The sequence below is a fragment of the Podarcis cretensis genome (assembly GCF_951804945.1).
Source record: "Podarcis cretensis genome assembly, chromosome: 2".
In the NCBI taxonomy this organism is placed as follows: Eukaryota; Metazoa; Chordata; class Lepidosauria; order Squamata; family Lacertidae; genus Podarcis; species Podarcis cretensis.
Genome location: NC_137171.1, coordinates 3691422 through 3714765, shown reverse-complemented (window position 1 = coordinate 3714765; position 23344 = coordinate 3691422). Strand labels below are relative to the sequence as shown.

Genomic DNA, 23344 nt, shown 5'->3' with positions numbered 1-23344 from the left:
GAGGGAGGCTCCAACTGTGTTGCTTGGATGCCCGGCCTGCCCCCCTCCGGCCTCCTCTCACCAGCCTCGGCCCCCGGGAGCCCCTCCCTGCCGGGACTGGTGGGAGCCTCGGGCCCTTCCGCCGCCATCTTCCTCGCAGCCGCCGAACGGAGCATCTCTGCCTGGGGCCTCCCCTCTGCCTGTCACCGCCGCTCCCGCTAGGCCATACTGCGGCTGCGCTGCTGAAGGACCCGGATGAGATGGGCAGCCTGGCACGGCCTATGAATTGCTGAGGAGCATTGAGAGGAGAGCAAGGGCAATCATAGAGAAAGCAGTTCAGAGAGAGGAGGCGGAGGCGGAGGCGCGGGCAGGTGTTCCAAGGGCTAACCATAGAGGGGGAAAGCGGAGGAAGGACTGCAAGCACATCTCCCATGGATTTGTAGTGGTAGACTAGCATAGATGGTCTGATCTGCGGGTTTACTTCGGGCGCTATTTCCCCCTCCCCCTTCCTCCCGCCCCGCCGGATGGAACTGAGAGCTGCAGATGGAGCACGAGAGAAAAGATACAGAACTGCAACAGCATCTTTGTAGCTTGGACTTCGTTTTGCGCAAAAAGTGGTTGCTGCTTGTAGTTATTTAATTGCAGTGTTTCATCAGCTGGTGTCTTGAGCAGCAACCTCTGGAAACGAAGGGCTAAAAACCGACGCTGCTCTCCAAAATTATCTGGTCCCTTTTAACTTCGTATTTCAGCTGGTTGACTAAAATCCCTTATTTTGGCTGCTGATCCCTTATTTTCAAGGCTGCTGGTCCCTTATTTTCAAATCTGTAAATTGACAGCTATGCTTGCAAGAGATGTTAGAAATAATAATAAAGGCTTCTTCGGCTATGTCTGAAGTAAGAGAAAGAACAAGCAAGTGGTAGGGCTTCTGCACTGAGAAGACGGAGCAATGCTATTAAGTGACAGAGAGAAAGTTTAACTACTCAACACCTCCTTTGCCTCTGTCTCTGTTGGACATCACTTTTCACAAGGAAAGTGATGTCCAACCTGGTGATAACAGAACAAATGATGGGAGCTGCAGCCCATGATAGGAAAAGAGGTAGTAAGGGAATTCCTTCAAAGGAATTCAAATATCCAGGGCCTGATGAGCTGCATCCAAGGATGCTAAAGGAGCTTGCGAATGTCATCTCACAGCCTCTGTCTAGGATCTTTGAGAATTCTTGGAGAACAGGTGGGGTCCCTGCAGACTGAAGGTGGGCAAATGTTGTCCCTATCTTCAAAAAAGGGAAAAAAGAAGACCCAGGTAACAACGGGTGAGCTTGACATCAATATCAGGAAAGGTCATAGGACAGATATGTCTGTGAGCACTTAGAAAATGCTGTGATTACTAAGATCCAGCATGGGTTTATCAAAAATAAGTTGTTCCAGACCAATCTCTTTTTTCTTTTTTCTTTTTTTGATGGAATTAAAAGATTGGTGGATCAGGGAAATGCTGTGGACATAGTGTATCTTGATTTTACTAAGGCTTTTGACAAAGTCCCTCATGATATTCTCATGATATTCTCATGGTAAAATATGGGTTGAACAAGGTTCAATGTTAGGTGGATTTGTAGCTGGTTGGTTGACTGACCAAACCCAAAGAGTACTCATCAAGGGTTCTTCGTCATCCTGGAAAAAAGTGACAAGTAGGGTCACACAGGGTTCTGTCCTAGGCCAATTGTTGTTCAGCTGTTGTTCAATTTGATAATTTGCTCATGACACCAAACTGGGAGGGGTAGCTAATGCCACAGAGGACAGATTCAGAATTCAAAATGACCTTAATAGATTGGAGAACTGAGTGCAAGCTAACAAAATGAATTTCAATAGGGACAAATGTAAGATTCTGCACTTAGGCCGGAAGAACCAGATGCAAAAATATAAGATGGGGGACATCTGGCTTACTTGCTGTACATGTGAAAAGGATCTAGGGGTCTTGGTGGACCACAAGCTTAACATGAGTCAACAGTGTGATGCAGGAGCAAAAAAGGCTAATGCTATTCTAGGCTGCATCAACAGAAGTACAGTGGTACCTCGGGTTACATACGCTTCTGGTTACAGACGCTTCAGGTTACAGACTCCGCTATCCCAGAAATAGTACCTTGGGTTAAGAACTTTGCTTCAGGATGAGAACAGAAATTGTGCTCTGGCGGCGTGGCGGCAGCAGGAGGCCCCATTAGCTAAAGTGGTGCTTCAGGTTAAGAATAGTTTCAGGTTAAGAATGGACCTCCAGAACGAATTAAGTTCTTAACCCGAGGTACCACTGTATAGTGTTCAGATCATGGGAAGTAATAGTACGACTCTATTCTACCTTGGTTAGACCACATCTAGGATACTGTGTTCAATTCTGGGCACCACAGTTTAAGAAGGATGCTGACAAGCTGGAACATGTTCAGAGAAGGGCAACTAAGATGATCAAGAGTCTAGAAGCCAAGCCTTATGAGGAACGCTTGAAGGAGCTGGGTATGTTTAGCCTGAAAAAGAGGAGACTGAGAGTAGATATGATAGCCATCTTCAAATATCTCAAGGGCTATCACAGAGAAGAGGGAGAAAGCTTGTTTTCTCCTGCTCTGGAGGGTAGGACTTGAACCAATGGCTTCAAGCTCCAAGAAAGGAGATTCCAACTAAACATCAAGAAAAACTTTCTGACTGTAAGAGCTGTTCAACAGTGGATCGGGAGGTTGTGGGCTCTCCTTCCTTGGAGGTTTTTAAGCAGAGGTTGGATGGCCATCTGTCATGGATTCTCTAGCTGTGATTCCTTCATTGAAGGGGGTTGGGCTAGATGGCCCTTGGGACTCTTCCAACTCTACAATTCTATGATTCTATGAATGCAAGACACAAGTCATTCTCAGGCTGCAATTATTCTGCAGCCTCTAGCCTTCCCAGGGTCAATAAATTTGTTGCTGGTGCCTAAGGGTTTGAAATATTTACATATTTCTGTGGGGAGCCTTTGGGACCATTCAAAAAAAAAGTTAGACTAACCCATAGGAATTTGAAACACATTCCCTCTCTGGTCATAGCACCTTTTTGCACATAGTTCCATCCCTAGTGGCTTTCATGGAAGATCCAGTCAAACACAATTTACCTCTGCACAAAAATTATGCAGAGGCCTCTGTAAATAAAAAGTAATAGAGTTTAAAAAGCACTCTTAGAATGAATGTGCCAAAGGTCCAGAGATGTCAAGCTAGACATTAACAGAGGGATACGTTTTTTGTTTTGTTAAAACAGAAAAGAAGAAAGCCAGTCCATGATGAATCAAGTTTTTTTCTGTGGCTGCAGTGCTTTTTAAAGTTTAAGTTAAAGCAGATGTAGCAGCCAAAGCTGTTCTTTATGCAGAAGAGTTCTCAACTTAGGAAAGAAAGGGCCCTTCATACTGGGTATAGAGTCCAGTTCAGATTGCCAGGGAATTGTACAGCTGCAAGGCCTCCCATTTTCAAATGCTCCCCTCTTTAGCAGCCGGGATATTCAAGCGCCAACTTGCTAAAAATAAAAAGCAGGAAGCTATTCCGGCAGAAGAGAAAGGATCTCTCTCTCTCTCTCTCTCTCTCTCTCTCTCTCTCTCTCTCGCTCTCGCTCTCGCTCTCTCCCTCTCTTTCTTAAGTTTCCAAGCATGGCCAGTTTTTTTCACTGCTTTTACTTTCAGGTCTCCAGTGTGAAAACTCAAAGAGCCTATTAGATAAGCCCAGGGGTCTTCAGCTCTGTTCTTCCTTTTCTTCTCTAATACTTTATGTGCCAGAAGTTGAAACAGAACCTTAGCAGCTACCTTGGCTTCTGCAGCCTTGACACAAGCCATCCAAACGTTGGGCAAAGACAGGACTTTTGAGGGTACGTAGTCCAACCATTTGTCTGGTCTTGGATCGCAAATCCTTCCTTTAAGCAAACAGCAACAAAAAAGCACATTCCTGACCAACACGTTGGGTGAGATCACCCCAGAAATGTAGACCTGACGTGAACCGAGGCAGCCACAGCTGCCTGAGACTGCAGACCTTGAAAAGGCCCGACTGTGCTTTCCTAAGAAATGTGTGCAGTTCTTTTCAGAGAAGTGTTTAGGTTCTGTGGCCCAGTCAGCATCCAGCCACAAAGCCAGTTCTCAGACACCTACTGGGCGTGAGTCTCTGAAGGGATGCAAACCAACCAAACCAAGTGAAACAGAACAGGATGTTTGTTACATGTTGGCAAATGGGATATGAATGGGTAAGCACTGGAAAAACACCCCCCCTTTTTTTTTTTGATTCAGCAGGTTTTAAGAGCCAGTTCAGACAACACGTTTGCCAGTTTACTTGGGTGAACAACTGCTTGCAGAAGTGGTCTGCTAGAGCTGGCCATACCTAGGATTATGGCTCAAGGTACACCATAAGGGTGATGTTTTTGTCCCTCGGTAGCTTTGTTGTTGTTTTTGCGAAAGCTAAAATCAGCCTGGGTAAGCTGTGAGTTGGGGCAGCATGAGGGCGAGCTGAGAGAATGCTTTTAATCCTTTTTATTTATTGAATTTATATACCACCCTATACCCTCTGGTAGGTTTTTCCAGCTCAGACATATTCTCCCCATACCTTGCTGTTTTCACCCATGGGAGAAGAAATACAGAGATTCCATATCTCCCCTACAGGCCCCCCACCCCCCGTTTCCCAATACACAGGTGAAAAAGCAGTTGGGGGGGTATGCTTGCCTAAAAATATAAGGATTAAGTACTCTTTCTCCATCCCACTCTTTCTGCCCCACTCTTTCTCCATCCCAATTCATATATTACTGATGTGGCTCTTACCAAACAAATCAAGAAACAAACATGGAACTCAGCTGCAATGTGCAGTTTGAGCTACAGATTTTCCTGTTAACAAAACAAGAGTTGAAGGTCCAATGCTACTCTGCTACACTTGTAGACTACTCAATAAGTAAAGGTTTGCATGAGTAAGCCATCTGGATAGCCAGCTATATATTCCTATTCCCATCCCCATTAGATGAACTGGGCACACTAGATCACTTCCCTTTTTATCTTACTTTCTTTTTATCTTCAGTCGTGACTATTTTAATCACAAAGCCTGTCAAGGGGAGCCTTCATCAAATTCAGAAGTCTCAGGATTGAACTGCATGGCTGCATCAGGGAGATTCATGTACGCTATCCTGAGCCATTTTTCTTCCAGAGTTACAGATTGTTCAGGTCCAAACATGACCTTAAGATCAGTGGGTCTCAACAGATGCAACAGATTCAATAGCTTCCCACCACTCACCTTCTAATCCACTGAACAGCCCTACTGTATATCCTGAAAGGTTTTTGTTTTTTTTAATACTTGAATTAGTGAGCTAGAAATTAGATGGATAGAAATAAGAGGCAGGGTCTTTTCCAGGGCTAGGCAACCTAAGGTCCGTGGGCCACAGGCGGCCCAACCGCCTTCTCAATCCAGCCCATGCACAGTCCGGGAATCAGCGCGTTTTTACATGAGTAGAATGTGTGCTTTTATTTAAAATGCATCTCAGGGTTATTTGTGGGGCATAGGAATTTGTTCCTATTTTTTTTCCAAAATATAGTCCGCCCACCACATGGTCTGAGGGACGGTGGACCAGCCCCCGGCTGAAAAAGGTTGCTGACCCCTGGTCTTTTCTGTGTCAATGAAACTCTCTTCCTGGAGACTATCCTTTTTACCTAATTGTTTTATTTGATTAAGCATTTCAGGAAGGAGGCATATAAGGAGCTTTTTTTAAAAGGATCTGACTTTGCTGCTGCTTTATCCTCCATTTTAAGTCTCTGTTATATTTTCTATTATTTGCATTTATTTTGCTAGCTAACCTTGTTAAGTTCTTGGTAGAAAAGGCAAGCAGGACTTACATATTTTCAATAAGCAAAGCTGGAAAAGAGCTGTATACGGCTATCAGGAAAGTCCAGAGGCAACAGAGATCACAGCCTCCAGGGAACACGAGCTGCAGAATATTAACTGTTCCTGCTTGATATTTAGAAATGTATGATGAACTGATTTAAATAAGATTGCTTAAAAGTTGCAGTCATACCATGTCAGTGGTTTTTGGCAGTCATGCTTACTTTATTCTGCATTGTGTAATTATATAAATTTGTAATAATTTATTTCTAATGATTAGGTATGTTTATTCATTTCTCTTTTTTAAAGTTATCTCTGAAGGTCAACATCTGCTGATTTCAAAATACATTCGGGACTTGATTTGGCTCTGTTTTACTATGACCTCCATGCCACTACCAGTCCGCATCTCATTACAACCATAGGGCCAAACAATGAATAAGCTTTAGCCTGGCTGTGCCTTCATATACTTCTTACACCAAAAATGGTGCTGGTGTTTCAAAGTGCTGCTGAGAGGCAGAAAAGCCTGTGGAAAAGTAACCAGAATCTGCAGAAATAAAGGAATCTGCTTTATACTAAGTCAGACCACCGGCCCATCTAGCTCAGTATTGCCTACACTGACCAGCAGCCGTTCTCTGGAGTTTCAGACAGGGGACTTTCCCACTCCTACCTGGAGATGTCAGGAATTGAACCTAGAATCTTTTGCTGCATGCAAAGCTGGTGCTCTCCACTGAGCTATTTGCAATGTTGGTGCTACTAGTACTACCAAGATCCACAGCTACATAACATTTTCCTCTCATGAATGATCTAGAGCGTCAGATGTTGCACCACTGTGAGAGCTTAACAAGTGTTGACCTGCATAAGAGACAACTGGGAGAACCTTGCAAGAGTAGCACACTAATAATTTTAAAATTAGATGCTCTCCATGGTAGTCTGTGTTCATAAAGGAGCGTACAGAACTCCTCACCATGGAGGTTGGATAATTTTCTCCATGTTGCTCCAGGTGTGTACTGATTCTGTGACACACCATAATAAGTATAACCAATGCAGCAGCAACGTAAGAAGAGCCTTGCTGAATTAGGTCCAAGTCCCATCTAGCCCAGCATCCTATTCTCACAGTGGCCAACCAGCTATCTATGGGAAGCCTGCCGGCAGGACCTGAGTGCAACAACCCCACTTGAGATTCCCAGCAGTGGGTATTCAGAGGCATGCTGCCTCTGACAGTGGAAGTAGGACTAGCAGCCACCGACAGTCCTAAACTCCATGAATCTGCCTAATTCTCTTTGAAAGCCATCCAAACTGGTGGTCATCACTACATCTCCTGAAAGTGAATTCTATAACTATGTGCTAAATACCAAGTGAATAAATTCTGTGCCTTCTTTTGCCCATCCTGAATCTTCCAACATTCAGCCTCATTGGATGACCCTAAGTTGTATTATTACGAGAGATGGCAGAGAAAACCTCTTCCTGTCTCCACACCAGTGCATTTACCCAATATACCCAAGGATTGCTTCAAGGCTACGCCGCAATTCAGACCCATGAGGGCATGCTCAAAGGGGGCTGAGGAATCTGAGATATTCATTCTGCTATCCACCTCATTCAAGCACACAGAAGAGCCCAGAGTATAAACATGCATTTAAATTAATTAATTTTTTAAAAGACTTAATTTCCTGCCTTAAGCATATACAGCAACACTTGAATTTTTAAATGGGCACCATGAGGGGGATGAGCAGTCTCACCTCCAGCAGACAGTTAACTGCTTTAAGCTAAGGCATTATGCCATAATCAGACATTATGGAAATAAGTGTTTATATGTTCAGAGCTCACCCTGCTGAGATATAAAGGCCCTAAATAGCACATCAGATGCTGATCTGCAATGTAATAGAATCCAGACCAGAATGGAGTTTTTGTAGGCTCAAACCCAGTAAGCAGCAACCCAGCTATGATTCCCTCATCCTTGCTTTCCCTTATTCCAATCTGTCCTTTCCAAGCTCTACCTCTCTAACTTTCTGTCAGAGAAGGCAAATGGTTTGGCCCTGACTTTAGCAAAGGAAGCAGCACTGGCAACAAACATAGACAGGAGTGAGGCTGATGTGTAAAGCAGATGTTCCTAATGGCACAACAAAACATAGCATCTTTTCCCAGATCATGCCCTCCCATACTATCCCCAGGGGCAAACTACAGCAAAGAGATTTCCATTCTAGTCTACCCCTGCTAGTCTTCCCCCACCCCCTTGCAACTGCTAGGCAACTAGCACTAGGCAGACAGGCTGGTCAGGCCTTGTAGGGGAGTATCCCTGGAAGTGTCAAAGCCAAACAACAAGCGTCACCTCCCTACTGTCACTATTTTGCAGGAGGGATTCCAGCACATACCTGAAATGCAGGTTTGTGCAATTGAAGTGAATTAAAGCACTCTGTCACCCTAGCAAATCCACCTTTTTCAAAAACCAAGCAAACTTATTGTGGTTTGGAAAGTGAGGGGGGGAAGTGTGGGATCAAATAATGATTAATGGGAGAACATTTACACAAGAAGAGCCCTGGTGGATCAGGCCAATGGTCAATCTATTCCAGCATCCTGTTTTCACAGTGGCACCCAAGTATCCTCATGGGAAGCCCACAAGTAAATCCCTTGCAAGAAAACCAGAATGAATGCTCACTGTTGTATAACCATTCTGTAAAGAAACCAGAATGAGTGCTCCATAAAGAGCATGCAGGGGGCTGTGGCCATTGGTAGTTCTACTCGGAGTAGACTCATTGAAATGAATGACCATGACTAACTAGCGCCCATTAATTTCAGCGAGTCTACTCTGACTAAAACATACAGTCTCTAACCAATGTGAAAGCTTTGTGCATGCAAATCAGGGTGAGTGCCCAATAGAGAGGTTGCCTGGGGAAGCCCAAGCCCACATGTCACACCACTAAGGAACAAAAAGATCACCCCATCTCCACCACACATGCCAGGCATAAAGGGATGCCCCTGCCAGAGGGCGGGGGAACTGCTTCTGCAAAGGAAACAGCACTGGCAATAAATATGGAATGGAATGAGGTTGATTTGCAAAACAGATGTTCCTTGAGGAGAAATAAATAAATCCATATGGCATTAATTATGGAGCGCCCCCCCCCCGCTTTCTTGTTATGCGAGTTCATATGACCTGTAAAACAGAAAAAGGCTCCAGAAACGCTCAACTCAAATATTTTAGGACCAGATATTCTACCAACGTCAGCCGAAGTTCCCAGAAATCTATGAAAGCTACATCATTCTAAGAGTAATTCTACTGTCTGAATTCTGCAGGAAATGACAAATGTTTTAGTTATCAGGGATGGGGCCATCAATGGGTTTTTGCAAAGACCAGCAAGGGTCTGGAATAGTATTTCAAAGTCCTAAGCCAAGCATCAACAATTTTAGCAGCCAGCATCTAATTGTTGGACACCAATCCTTTCCAGAGCTGAAATATTTTGAATTCTTCAGTTGCCCGACTTCTTGCACTTTTTCCAGCCCATCCTAAACCTCTGATAGCTGAAAATAAACAGCAGGGGCGCCATTTCTCAAAAACCCTGTGTTTTGCCATTCACACTCTGCTAACTTTGAGCTACATGTTTCATTCCACAACACACATATACATATTGCTCACAACAAAGGGAAGGGATGGAATACTTTATGTTAACACACCTCCCAGACCTTATGTACGTGTGCTTGTTTGTGCATAGTGGAGTACCACACAGAGAGAACTAACTATACTGCTGAACAGGCAAATCCACAGGCTGATCGGACACATTATGACCAGCCCCATATTCCAAGAATATAAACCATCCCTTGCTATAATTGCCTCCAAGAACACCTATGTAATATCCCCTTATTTCTTTGAATGTCTCCTCAAAGTCCATGAAGCCTTGGCACTACCCTCTAGTTCCCAATTAATACAGAATTCTCTAATCAGAAGCAGTTCCCGTGGAGTTTAATGGGGTTTATTCCCAGTCAGGTGTGTATGCGATGGCTACCTAAGACTGAAACTAACCCTAATTACCCGGCTGCCTTCGCTTCTCTCCTCTTCCTTGGCTGTTTCCTTTATATTAAAGTTTAGATTGTGGAAATTCCTCGAGGCAGGGACTTGTCCTCTTGTACTCTGTAAGACCACTCTGCCCACTGATCACACTACACGAATCCACAACAACAATTTTATTTTTTCAGGTTCACAGTGTATTCTGGGATCCTTGTTCTATCAAGCATCGTTCCTTTTCTGAACATACACACATATTATTATCAGCCCTTTAGCTTTCTTATATTACGATACTGGACTATAGAGGTAGGAAAAGGTTCAAATGAGACGACACTGAATCAGTTCAACAGTATTCATCATGTTACACAGCATAGGGTATTGCCTGGGCCTTTCCATTCAGGCTTGTCAAGGCTGCATGATAAAAAAAATCACTGCACAGGACATGATATAGATCAGAACAGTAATAGGGAACGTGTGCTGCACTGAAGAGGCACACAAATGCCTGAAATTTCACGTCTTTAAAAAGACAGAAAAAAGCACTAAGGCAACCTACATCTGTAGATATTGTACTGTTTTCTGTTCCTTAAAAAAACTGGATTGTGAGCTTGTAAAATAAGTAGAAATACAGTGGTACCTCTGGTTACGTACTTAATTCGTTCCGGAGGTCTGTTCTTAACCTGAAACTGTTCTTAACCTGAAGCACCACTTTAGCTAATGGGGCCTCCCACTGCCGCCGCACCGCCGGAGCACGATTTCTGTTCTCATCCTGAAGCAAAGTTCTTAACCTGAGGTAATATTTATGGGTTAGTGGAGTCTGTAACCTGTAAGCTTCAGCGTATGGAACCTGAAGTGTATGTAACCCGAGGTACCACTGTAGTATTGGCAACAAAAAAGAACCACCCTGTGATCTTTTGATCGGGGTGGTACATACATTATACACACACACACACAGTTTGTGATATCTAAGCAACTCATTTACAACATTAAGTCCCCTCCCCCATCACCCAAAGTAGGTGAACAAAGAGTTCCACAGTGAACCTACAGTACAGAAACACCCTTGATATTTCTGCTGACGATAACATGGACTTTATTTAACAAAAGAGGAGTTAAGGAGGTATGGAAAGCAAATTAACCCCATCACGAGGCTGCGAAGTTCTAACTTCCATGCCAGTTGGAGAAGTCTGCTCCAGGAATCTGGCACCTTCCAAGAAATCTGCAGATTTAATGCCTTCCTAACTAAAAGCCTCAGCGCCTAGGGCTTGCCGATCGAAAGGTCGGCGGTTCGAATCCCCGCGGCGGGGTGCGCTCCTGCTGCTCGGTCCCAGCGCCTGCCAACCTAGCAGTTCGAAAGCACCCCTGGGTGCAAGTAGATAAATAGGGACCACTTACTGGTGGGAAGGTAAACGGCGTTTCCGTGTGCTGCGCTGGCTCACCAGATGCAGCTTTGTCACGCTGGCCACGTGACCCGGAAGTGTCTCCGGACAGCGCTGGCCCCCGGCCTCTTGAGTGAGATGGGCGCACAACCCCAGAGTCTGTCAAGACTGGCCCGTACGGGCAGGGGTACCTTTACCTTTACCTTTAACTGAAGTAACACAATGAGGTATTATCTAATCTCCACAGTGATCTGCCTGCCCCCTCTGTTCTCCCCCTTCTCATGATTTGTATCATCCATATTCAACCAGAGCCCTCCTTCCAAACGGCATAGCATGTTATCCTCATGACAAATACTGCAAAGCAGGCTAGGCTTGCAAGGGCCACTTTAATGAACCTTAGTGTCAAATGAGGATTAGAACCTGAGCTCTAAACGAGACAGAATTCAGTCACATGCATAACTTTCCCCAGAATGTATTGCTATTTTAAAAACTGAGAGCAGCTTAACGAGACAGTGAGTTTAGGCAGAGAAAGCTGGGGTGGGAGACAGTGTCTTATTTTCAGTTAAAAAAAATACTGGGGGAAACATGCCATGTTTGCCATGCCATGCCTAGTTTGGCTCTGGAGTTCCACATGCAAAGCCCAGCATACCAGGAACTGCAGGATACTGGGGAAATGTTGCTGCAGTCCCAAAAGTCTAGGCAATTTGTATTTTGGATGGTAAAAGGGGGGAAAGCTCCAAACTATGGTGCAGCGATGGAGTGAGGACCCACAAAATAACTATTGGAAGGAAATATTAATAGGTATCACTGGGGAAAATGCTAAACAGCTCTATTTAAGACACCTGTACACTTCTGAATTAGTTGGCCTTTCTAATAATTGTATTGATGCCTTTCAAGAGACGGGTTGAGATGCACATCTAGTGGAGTGTGACTGAACTACTAAGGGAAAACAACATTATTTCAATCACGTCTCTCTGGTATGTATGCCAGAAAGATGCAGAGGCAGTTTAATGGACTCTAAGCATGGGTGAAATAAGAGAGATGAGATTTCTCTATTTATTTTTTCAAATCCACTTTTAATAGCTTTTAAATACCCTTGGATTTAAGCCTCTTGAACTTCAGATGCAGTGCCTAACCACCATTCTGTTGTGCCTCTAGATAACATAGCTTCTTTTAGTTTTGTGTAAGGAAGAACTTCAGGCATTCTTAATTGTATCCGTTGTTCTTTCTTCCTTTCCAATTTACTTGTAGGTTTTAATAAAACCAAGGATAGTGTCAAAATTTCCCCTTTAAAGTTGAGGGAGAAGAGTACCTTTCCTTCATGGTAGCATATCTCCACCACTACCTCAACCCCTCATCACGTCTCCACAACTGAGGACAAACTATGATTTTGTTCTTAAGGATAAAAATCTAAACTTATTAGGTATTAATTCATAGTGCTACTGCATAATGCATCTATCCTTCCATTCTGAAACTTTGGATATTCCATCCCTTCTACATCAACTGTGTATCTAAGCTCCAGCTTGCAAAACCAGAAAATTCAGTCTGAAAATTTTCAGACTGAAAATTCAGTCCAAAACTCCAAATAAAGTCCACAAAGGTTACAGTCCACATTGTCACATACTGAAATCAAATTCTGGAAACCAAAGTATCAGCAGATTCAGGTGACACAGCCCATCCTCTAATTCAGTAATAACTAGCCAATATATTCAGGATAATCACATTGTACACCCATTCACAGTCTGTACCTCTTCAGACTGCAGGTGAGGAAATGATATCTTCTGAAGCCTTCTGCCCACAGAAAACTAACATGCTAAGAAGGTTAGGATAAAATACTTCTCTCTGAAATGCTAGCTTTCTACAGGAAGAGAGTTTTAATAAGAGGGAACAACCGCTCCCTGCTTTCATTCTGAAGCCATATAATCAAAAAGAGCTCTTCCATATAACACTACCAAACACTTAGCATAGATCTCAGTCCATATTTGATGTTTTTTGCAGAAATTATGAATCCATGGAATCACCTGGCTTACCTTTGGTCACACAAACTGCAATAAGAAATATACTGTACAAATAAACATGGGTTCTCTGAGCAAGGGTCTTAAGGTTTCCCATTTTGAAGTAGACAAATACCCTTTGACTTCACATTAAGTCAAAGAAGTAAGAGCTATGCTGGAGAGAGGCTGATTGTAAAAATCTGGTTCTCAATCGGTTGCTAAAGCATCCTAAGAACAGAAGAAGAGCCTTGTGAATCTGGCCAGTGGCCCATCTAGTCCAGCATCCTAGTCTCGGGGCCAACCAGATGCCCATGGTTGGAAGCCTGCAAGCAGGACCTGAGTGCAACACCACTCTCCCCACTTGTGATTCCCAGCACTCTGTTATTCAGAGGCACACTGCCTCCAACATGGGTAGAACATAGCCTTATCCTTCATTAATTTGTTCAATCCTCTTTTAAAGCCATCCAAATTGGTGGCTGTCATTACAGTTTATACATCCTGGGCTGACCACAAGGCAGTATATCTATTATTTATTTATTTACTATTTATTAAATTTATTTACCGCCTTTCATCACAAAATCTCAGGACAGTTCATAGACCATCTACACCATACTCATCAGCTACAAGCAAATTTCTTAAGATGTCACCCTTACTGAGTAAAGAGGGGATGTTTGCCATTTGGGAGAGTATAAAGGATGAAGATACAAGTGAAGCTTCTTCAAGAATACTAGAGAAGAAGCAAGAAGCCCTAGGAATAAGGAAACTAAAAACTGCTTAGAAAGGCTTTGCATTGAAATTACAGAAGGAAGGAAGGAAACTGAATTCTTTTGTTGTTGTTTTTTAACGACAAAATGTATCCAATCCTAACTCAGACAGAGCTTAGATTAGGACTTTGTTTTGACAGTGTTTATTTCAAAAGAAAAACAAAACAAAACAAAATGATGGCTTTATAGGAAATGGAGAATTTGTGGAGCTAGGAAAAAGACAGCCTTGGGTCATTTAGCTAGGTTTTCTCTGCAGTCTGAAATTCTGCATTTTTCCCCCTGGCTTAAATAAATGTTTTCCTGCTATGTGCTTGAAAAGCGAATGTGGAAAGATCAAACAAACAAGAAACATACAGGCTTCAGACAAAGAAATTCAGAAATGGGAATAAAACTTTTAAAATGTGGTGATAAAAAGGCTTTTTAACCATTCAAACTTATTTTTGCAACTTTTTCTTTAAATACCTACACTTTCCGGAAAAAAAGCAGCCTCACTCCAATCTGGTTTTCTGGGTTCATGAATGATATTCCTGTTAACTACTGAGCTTTAGATCCAGTTGCAAAAGCCACAGGCATTTGCTGTTCATAATTTACTTCAGTTTGGGGAGGAGGTGGGGAGGTAGCAGTGGATTCACTTACAATGTAAATATTTACTTTAAACATGCATAGCTTCTCCATCCCCGCCCACCCTTACAACCAGCCACCACACCCATCAGCAAGCTTTCAAGTCATTCTAGTGCTTGTAATCTAAACCGCCGCAAGAATCACCACATAACTTGCCAAAACATTGGGAACAAGAAACCACATTGCTTCTGTTTCTTAATATTTCATTCCTTTAAAGCAAAGTACGAAATATGTATGATTGCAAAGGAACAAAGGTCATGTGCTTATCCAAGTCAGAATGAAAAGCTATTAAGAGGCAAAGTAAGACAAGTCCCTGCTTTTTATATTATTTTTATTTTAAAAAAATCTTGATGAGTTTGGGCAGAGGGCAGTATATTTTCTTTAAAGTGTCACATGAAATCATTTTGACTTTTAGTTACAAAATTCTGTGATACTTTATATGCATACAGTTCCAACTATGGAGTGCAATTTCTTTGTTTAATGAGACAGGCACATCATCATCAATAAAGAGCAGCCATCCAAACAGCTGAATGTGTAAGTTGTGGTGCATCTAAGCAGAGAAGCTGGACTCTTAATTTGGCCACTTCCACCACCACCCATCCCCTACACAGAGTGAGTATCTAGGTACACAAGAAACTGCCTTATACTGGGTCAGACAACTTAGCATTGCCTACCTACACACTACACTGCCGGCAGCCGCTCTCTACCCATCCCTACCTGAAGATTCAAGGGGCTGAAGCTATCTAGGGCCTTGAACATGCACAGAATGTGCTCTACCACTTAGTTATGCCCTGAAATCTAGAACGTGTTCCTGGGCGGCATCTATTCCCCTGCCCTTCATCATGAACTGCCAACATGACTGTCAAGTAAGAGTAGGTCACTAGTCTCTTTTCCCCATGTAAATGGTTCTGTTAAGTATCTGCCACCTTCAGCCACTTACACCATGGTGGCTATTCTGTCAGGGTGTTTTGCATACATACACACACACACACACACACACACACACACACACACACATATATATAATGGTTGCTGCTTAAATGCTTTTCAAGAGCAGGCTTTTGGGCACCACCCATAGCCTCCACAAGGGCTAGCGTGGCTTGTTGCCAAGACAATCCTCCCCAGATCAACAGTGAATGTCTCTTTCCTCTGGATTCCTTCACTAGACACTGATTTTTCAATATCTCCCTTCTGTCAAAACTTTGATCCTCTCTACTTAACAGTAAGTCCCAGATATTTCTCTCTCTCCCTCTCTTTCTCTCTCTGTGTCTGTCTGTCTATCCATCTTGACCATGATGAGTCTGAGTCTTTTCCTTCGTGTCAGGGTGGTTGTTTCTTTGCTAGTCATGGTTGTTGTTGGTTTTATCACTAAGGTTACAGCAAAAACACTCTTGCGCTCTGCCTCATTTTCAGCTATTTCCAAAAACAGCACAGAGATTTCTCCGGTGCCAAGATCCGGGCCAGACTCCTATCAGAGCTCAACAGAGCCTCAGAAGGGGTGACTTGCAGGCCTCACCAAATATGCCAGCAAATAGGAGGGAACTGGAGATTCCACCTTGCCCTCATGGGCCAGTTAGGAATTGGAATATGAGATGCCTCTGCTGCATTGAACGAGGGAACTCTTAAAAATAAAATTAGCAGAAGTCACCAGTTCACACAAAACAATATTGCTAACCCACGTGCCTGCATGTACTAATGTTAAGTCACTAGTTGGACATTGATAGCCTGAAAAGTGGGTCGTGGGGGAGAGAAGAGAGCAAATTCTTTGCATATCTTCTGATTATCTGGAAGCAATTTTAAGGCAAGAGTTCACTGGGTACTTACAAACATGCACTTACAAATCAGCTTTTTCTGCATTAGGATCCTGTACTCCCGGGAGGAAAACAAAGACTACCACAGCTTCTGTTCTGAACCTCTCAAATTCAAACCCATATCCAAGGGAACAGTATTACCATATAGCCTACGCAGATGCAGCTTGGTGACAGAGAAGCACTTGCCTGTACCATAGAGCAGCCTTGGCCAACCTAGTACCTTTCCAGATGTTTTGGACTGAAATTCCCATCAGCTCCCGTGAGCACAATGTTTGGAGTTGTAGTCCAAACCATCTGAGAAGACACCAGCTTGGCAACAGCTGGTCTAGAAACAACCTTTGAAACAGACTCAAACTGATTGCAGCGACTGTTAGTAAAATATTGTTATGGGTAAGATCAGCAGATCCTCCACCATAGCAACATTTGAAGAAGTCTGTTCCAAGGCAGAAGTTGCTAGTGCAAGGATATACACAGATTTGACTACCCAGAATTCTTGTGCTTTTGTTAAAATGTGTGGAACCAAAAATCAGCAGTACACCATAGGCCTTAATCCTCAAGCAGGGGTTACTGAAGAGTGGTCCACAAACTTCCTTCAGGTGGTGTATGGCGGTGAGTCTGCGGAGCAGTGTAGCTACGTGCCTGTGAAGAAGTAAGAGAGAGTGTGTGTGTGTTTGTTTTGTGTGTGTGTGTGTGTGTGTGTGTGTGTGTAGAACAGCAATCTTCCCACAACGAGAACAAGATGGACTGGAAGTGACAGGGGGAAGAGGCTCTGCCTCCCTCAGGGGAACAAAGCCACAACTGGTAACAAGACAGGGGAAAGGCTCAAACAGTGAAAAGAGGCTGACAAAGCATTCATAAGGAGTGGAAAGTCAATGCATGAGAGCGAACGAAACAGCAAGAAATAGGAGGGGGAAGCTAAGAAAACACACACACAAGAGAAAGCGGGTAACTCAGAGTGGGAGTTATCCATTTATCCATTTATAAAGGAGGATAGTAGCCACTTAATGATTCTTCTGCCTGTTGTTTAGTAATTGCAGTCATGCTGTGCTAGATGCTAAAATGCTTTTTTAAAAATATATGGAATTCAAATTTTAATACACTAAAATATAATAAGACTTTAGCATCTATTTGCAATTGCTAAACAGACAGAAAAATCATTAAGTGTTCTGCCAATACCCTCCAGAATTTTCAAGTGGTTGGTGGGGGGGATTAGGAACCACTACCATAGAAAATGGAAGGTAGACCGACTCAGACTACATAGAGAAGCAAATCCCTTACTTTCTCAAGGAGACTGGGCTGAACGGATTCATGCGGAACACTCCAATTATATCCTCTGCTAAGATCTCCTATATACCTTTGCGAAATCTCACTGCATTTTACAGACACAATTCCTGCTCTGTGGCTGCTGCCATAAGGACTGCTCCTTATGGTGGAAGCATTCACCTGCTTTCTAGTGGTACTCTGGGAGGGAGAATGAAGGCAGTCCCACTTTGCTAGTTCTGAAGAGTTGCTAGTCCTGAAGAGTTTCTAAGAGCACTAGCAGTCAGCTCTTCATTTTGATAGTACCAGAAACAACAAAACTTCTTTCGGGAGGTATGTGTATGTGCACATATACACACAGTTAGGGATTTCAAATTCAAAAAGGTTATTTAATTTGTAGAAGATCCCCACCCTCTTTTCCCTTATGTGTGATTAATTAAAAAATGCAATAAAATATGTTTAAAACTCACTCTAAACACTAAAAGGGAGGAGGTTAACATCTAGCATAATTCACACCACAGAGCGCATCCTGAGGCAATGCTCAAGGTTCAATTTGAGTGCACTTGACCATGCAGTATCCACGTCCTGCCCATGCTGATCTCCCTTCTGCCCATTTGAACTGGTTCTTTGTTCCTTCTTTTTGTGGAGAGTCTTCTTGAACTTCCATTTTTATAAAGTGCAAAAACAGATGAAAATGCTTAAAGCCACATCCTGAAAGATTGGGTAACCAAAGCCCCTGTTTTGCAAACAAGGCAAAATCCTTCCTCAAAACTGCTGGTCAATCAGAGGCAAGCACAGAAATGGAAGCTACAGAAACAGTTCCCCCAAGCCCTTCCTTCTCTTTACTCCTTTCCCTTGAAATATGAGAATAGCATTCAAATGACTATTCCCCAGATCCTGCTAACCTTCTTAAAGTATGGATATGTGCGTTTCATAGGGAGATCATAGAATCGTAGAGTTGGAAGGGCCCCAAGGGCCATCTAGTCCAATGAAGGGATCTCAGCTAAAGCATCCATGATAGATGGCCATCCAACCTCTGCTTAAAAATCTCCAAGGGAGGGAGTCCATTCCAGTGTTGAACAGCTCTTACTGTCAAAAAGCTTTTTCTGGCGTTTAGTCGAATCCCCTTTCTTGGAGCTTGAAGCCATTGGTTCAAGTCCTACCCTCCAGAGCAGGAGAAAACAAGCTTGTTCCCTCTTCCATGCAACAGCCCTTGAGATATTTGAAGATGGCTCTCATATCTCCTCTCAGTTTCCTCTTTTCCAGGCTAAACATACCCAGCTCCGTCAACAGTTCCTCATAAGGCTTGGTTTCCAGATATTTGATCATCTTGATTGACCTCCTCTGCACATGTTCCAGCTTGCCAACATTCTTCTTAAATTGTGGTGCCCAGAACTGGACACAAAATAAACCTAGTATTCTGCACCAACCAGCATTTAAACTGACTTTGGCTTTGCTTGTTTCCAAACAGGGCTAGGCCCCAGGATCTGTAAAGTCAACCTAAGAACATGTTTTCAGTGGCAGGACTCCCCTCCTCAAAAATGTGAATAATAAACGAGGAGAAGGCCTCTGTGTCTGCAAAGAGTGAATCTTCCTCACCATTCAGTAACAACAGCCTGCTACTTATGAAATTGGATTACAGATCAGGGACTAAGAAGCAAGCTTAAGGACCACTTCATCAAGCTGTTTCTTGATAACCATCATCTTACAGCTCTCCCAAGCTGACAACCTGTATCAAATATGCAAACTAGGGTGGCCAGTGGCTAATACTCAAGATCCAAAAGCCAATCAGAAAAGAGGGCACCACATCAACCCAGGATAACCCAACTTGTAAACATCAAACATCTCAACTCTCCAGGCTTTTAAAACAAATTTGTAATGGTGCAAGCTGGGAGGCGAGGATATTTCATTATTCTTAATTAAAACAAATTTAAAATCATTTTGATAAGACATACAGCAAAAAGAAAAAAAGATCAGTCCATCAAAACACTCAAGTGACTGGCTGTTTCAACAATCAGATCCCACTCACCATCAAGGCACGTCTCAACAAGATATAATAATGGCCAAAGGCACTGCTGCCTAGACTGCTCCAACACGACTTTGTAGACCCAACATTGCACCTGTGCAAGGAACCTAGGGTGCTCCCACATCAGCAGAAAGGCAAATGTCAATGTGGAATCACAGGCAAAGGGCACAGAACATTGAAGGGCACCAAAACAGAAGCCCAAGGTAAACAAGAGTCCTGCAAAAGAAGAGCACCCAGGCAACACACGTTCTCAGATTTCCAGGTACCCTATGTCTGGGAACAAACGAACGACAAACACCCCGCCAAACGATATCTTAGAGGAGAGAGAGAATTACAAGCCAAACATTCACCCCAGAATCACTGTTTCTTATGGAAACCCCATCGCATTTGAAATGCCTCTGATGCAAGCAGCTTGCTGTAAGCCAGGAATAAGACTAGAAAGGTTACAAATAATATACCATTATTTATTATTAGTATGTATTATTACTATGTTGTAATAAAAATGAATTGTTACTGTTGTTGTTGTTATTATTATTATTATTCATAACTGAATAATACCCTGTTCTGAAGAAGCAGTCATAAATTTTCTATAAATAAACAAAATTGTCTCTTAAAACCACTCACAGATCAATAATGTATTAAGGGTATTTTAAGGTAAATGGAATAATCATACACACTGAATGAAGACTTTGAACATATTTCATTATTTTTACCACAGCTATATTAGTACTAGAGACACTGGGAAAATTCTCCCTAGCCAGGTTACAAATCACCCTTCAGGGCCTCAGAAAAGCCACCTCAAATGAGACACAAGCTTTACAAACTGCAAAATTCTTAATGTGTGCAGATAAAAATACAAGCCAGAGAAGAATCCCCAGCTTAGCGCCCACCCAACTTTGCTGACCTCTGCAAGAGCCACCCCCCTTCCTGTACACGCTGTGCTTGGCACACTTTCCCTTCCCATCTCTTTACATTAAGTAAAGGACAACAGGAGGAGGAACATGGTAAGAAGAAAATGAGGTTCCCTGCTTCCATCACCCTGGCTCTGGCCCCTGAGACACCATGTAACTGCATGCCAGAGACAAGAAGGTATGCAACCCTCAGGAAAACCATATCTCTCGTGATCTCTAGCGTTCCACAGCATTACTGCTTACTGCATCCAAGATCAGGGCAAGAAAGAGAGAAGAAGCGGGCAAGAAATATCCTTCCTTCCATCTTGCCATTTGTCTCCACTACTGCCACTTAAAAGGTTTAAAAAGAGGGGAGGGGGAGTGTGTTTAGGCAGCTGGATGATGGCAGTGGATGGCTTTTCACTAACAGTGCAGAAAATGTCAGATAATCTGCAAACATCAGATAGTTCACTGATGTTTTAATTTGTAGGCAGAATCCCCTTTGGCCCATTCTAGATCAACTACTGAACAAGTCAAACTCTGGCACAGCAAAAGAGGGGGAGCATGGGATCAGGATGGTCATCAAACAACTTGGAACTAACGGAACCAAGCAAAGTTGTCATCACTGAGTTAGGGGCATGAATCTCAGGGAGAGAGGGCGGTAGCAAGAATCTTACATAATATTTGTGAGGTAGAGCTCTCCAGGGCTTGTTCCCCAATCTTTGGAAGTGGTGCAACATAGACATCAACCTCCTCAGATAATGCTGCAGAAATGAAAAAAGAAGGGGAGAGAGTAAAAATTAAAACCCCAATTTAAAATATTCTTTTTATCTTTGGACAGGAAACAATGGGCAGCACTGGAGGACAGTGTAAACCTGTTTTGTAACAAGTATATCTCCAGAGAAGGATTTCATGGAATGATGTATTCAAAATGATATATTTTGAGACAATTGTTGAAAATCATCACGTTGAGATGTCAATGCCCACATTACATTTCAACAGATACAGATTTCAAGTCTCACTCACTCTCACACATATAAACAGTCAACTTGTACAATAGTTCTTTTTCTTTAAAAATAAATAAATCACACACTAAAAGTAGCCACTAGCCAAATTAGATAAGTATGTATTTAATTGGCCTGCTGTTCTATCCAAGGCAGCTAACAAAAATAGCTTAAAATGCCTGTCATGATAATTTTTAAAAATCAGCAACATAACACTTAATACAAATTTTATACAACGCCTTCAGCTTGAATGGATAATAAAACTGTTTTAGCTTACTGCTGGGGGGGGGGGGAGAACATCTCTAGCAATGGAATTTCATAGCCTGGGCATCACCACTGAGAAGGCCCTGTCTCATGTCACAACACATCTGACATCAACAAGTGGGCAGGTTCAAATGGGAAAGGGTCAAAACAAATGGCAAGGGCTCTTGAAACTAAGTCCAGTGAGGAACAGTTGAAAGAGATGGTATGTTTTAAATGGAAAACAGAATATTAAGGGGAAGTATAAGGGGAGCTGCATACAAATCTCTGAAAGGCTACCATGCAGAAGATGTTGCTGATTTCCACTCTGCTATTCCAGAGGGCAGGACTAGAACCAACTCGTGGAAATTACAGGGAAGCTAATTTCAGCTAAACACAAGGGGAACATAATGGTTAGAACTGTCTGCTAGTCAGAGGCACCAGGTTGCCCCCAAGACTGGGGGGGGCCATTGCATGTCACATGTGTGTGACATCATGTGAGCAGCATGCAAGCAGCGTCGTGTTGTCTGGAGAAGGTTGACCGCTCTGAAGAAGTGAGCAGCTGAAGCTGCAACACGCATAACCTCACGCACATGACGCACCCTGGGCCCCCTTAACATTGAAGGGGGCCCACCACTTTCCAACAAAGATTGACGGGGCCAGAGACATGCCGGCCCCGTAGAGCTGAATCACCTGCTGACATAGAGGATGATGGGAAGTCCTCCAGAAGTATTAAAAAAAGAGGCTAGATAACTCTCTGTCAGCAATGTTCTAGTTACATCCCCAGTGAGCAAGGGTTTAGACTACATGATCTCTAATATCTCTTCACATTTTATCATACTATGAAATATTTTGGTCCCAGATCAAGTCCCTACCCAACACTTGCAACATAAACAAAATTAAGGCATTAAGAAGGCTGTGCTGGCATCCCTCCACTCTCCTATTCAACACAAAGTTGAACCAAAGCCATTCTGGAATTTGCTTTATGCTTGGTGGTCTTCGTTGATTAGTGTGTCTATACATAATGTGCAGCGTATTGTTTTTTAGATTTACTTTCTAAAATGTCATTTTCCCCTCCCTGTAATAAAAAAATAGCTGGAACATACATATGAAAGCAGTATTATTTAAAACCATGGGATATTTTTTTTAAAAAATACTTTAAAATGGCAAGGTTTTTTTAAGGGCATGGTGGCACATGTTACAAGTTTTAAAAACCATTTAAAAATGGCAATTTTTATTTTAAAGGGCATGGTGGGAAAAGGTTTGTGCAATAATATGGGGGGAGAATTCCCCTACCAAGTTGTATTATTGGAAAACACTCCATTCCCAAAGATTCAGGAAAAAGTACTCTTTAAAATGACACCCTACAAGCTACAGTCTCAACCAACATAGACCCAAATGTAAACATAAGCATTCCACCATACTGGACTAGGGAGGAAGCTAAAGTGCAAGTTAAACCCAGGAGGTAGGCAAGTGGGGTTGAATGATCAGAAGGAGACCACAGTGAGAACATCTCTGAGGGTAGAAGCAAAGCTATTTTATTCATTT

The 23344-nt window shown here is 42.8% G+C and overlaps 1 protein-coding gene across 5 annotated transcripts in view; it reads right to left on the bottom strand.

Annotated features, from left to right (window-relative positions):
- The window catches only part of LRP1 (LDL receptor related protein 1), a 317944-nt gene that overhangs the window by 239621 nt on the left and 54979 nt on the right, over nt 1-23344 (bottom strand). For 3 of the 5 annotated variants that reach the window (XM_079967068.1, XM_079967067.1, XM_079967070.1), the window contains one exon: nt 21230-21316. The exons of the other annotated variants lie outside the window; for them this stretch is intronic. In XM_079967068.1, coding sequence (XP_079823194.1) covers nt 21230-21316 — 87 coding nt within the window. The remainder of the gene's footprint in view (nt 1-21229; nt 21317-23344) is intronic. 5 annotated transcript variants of the gene reach the window in all.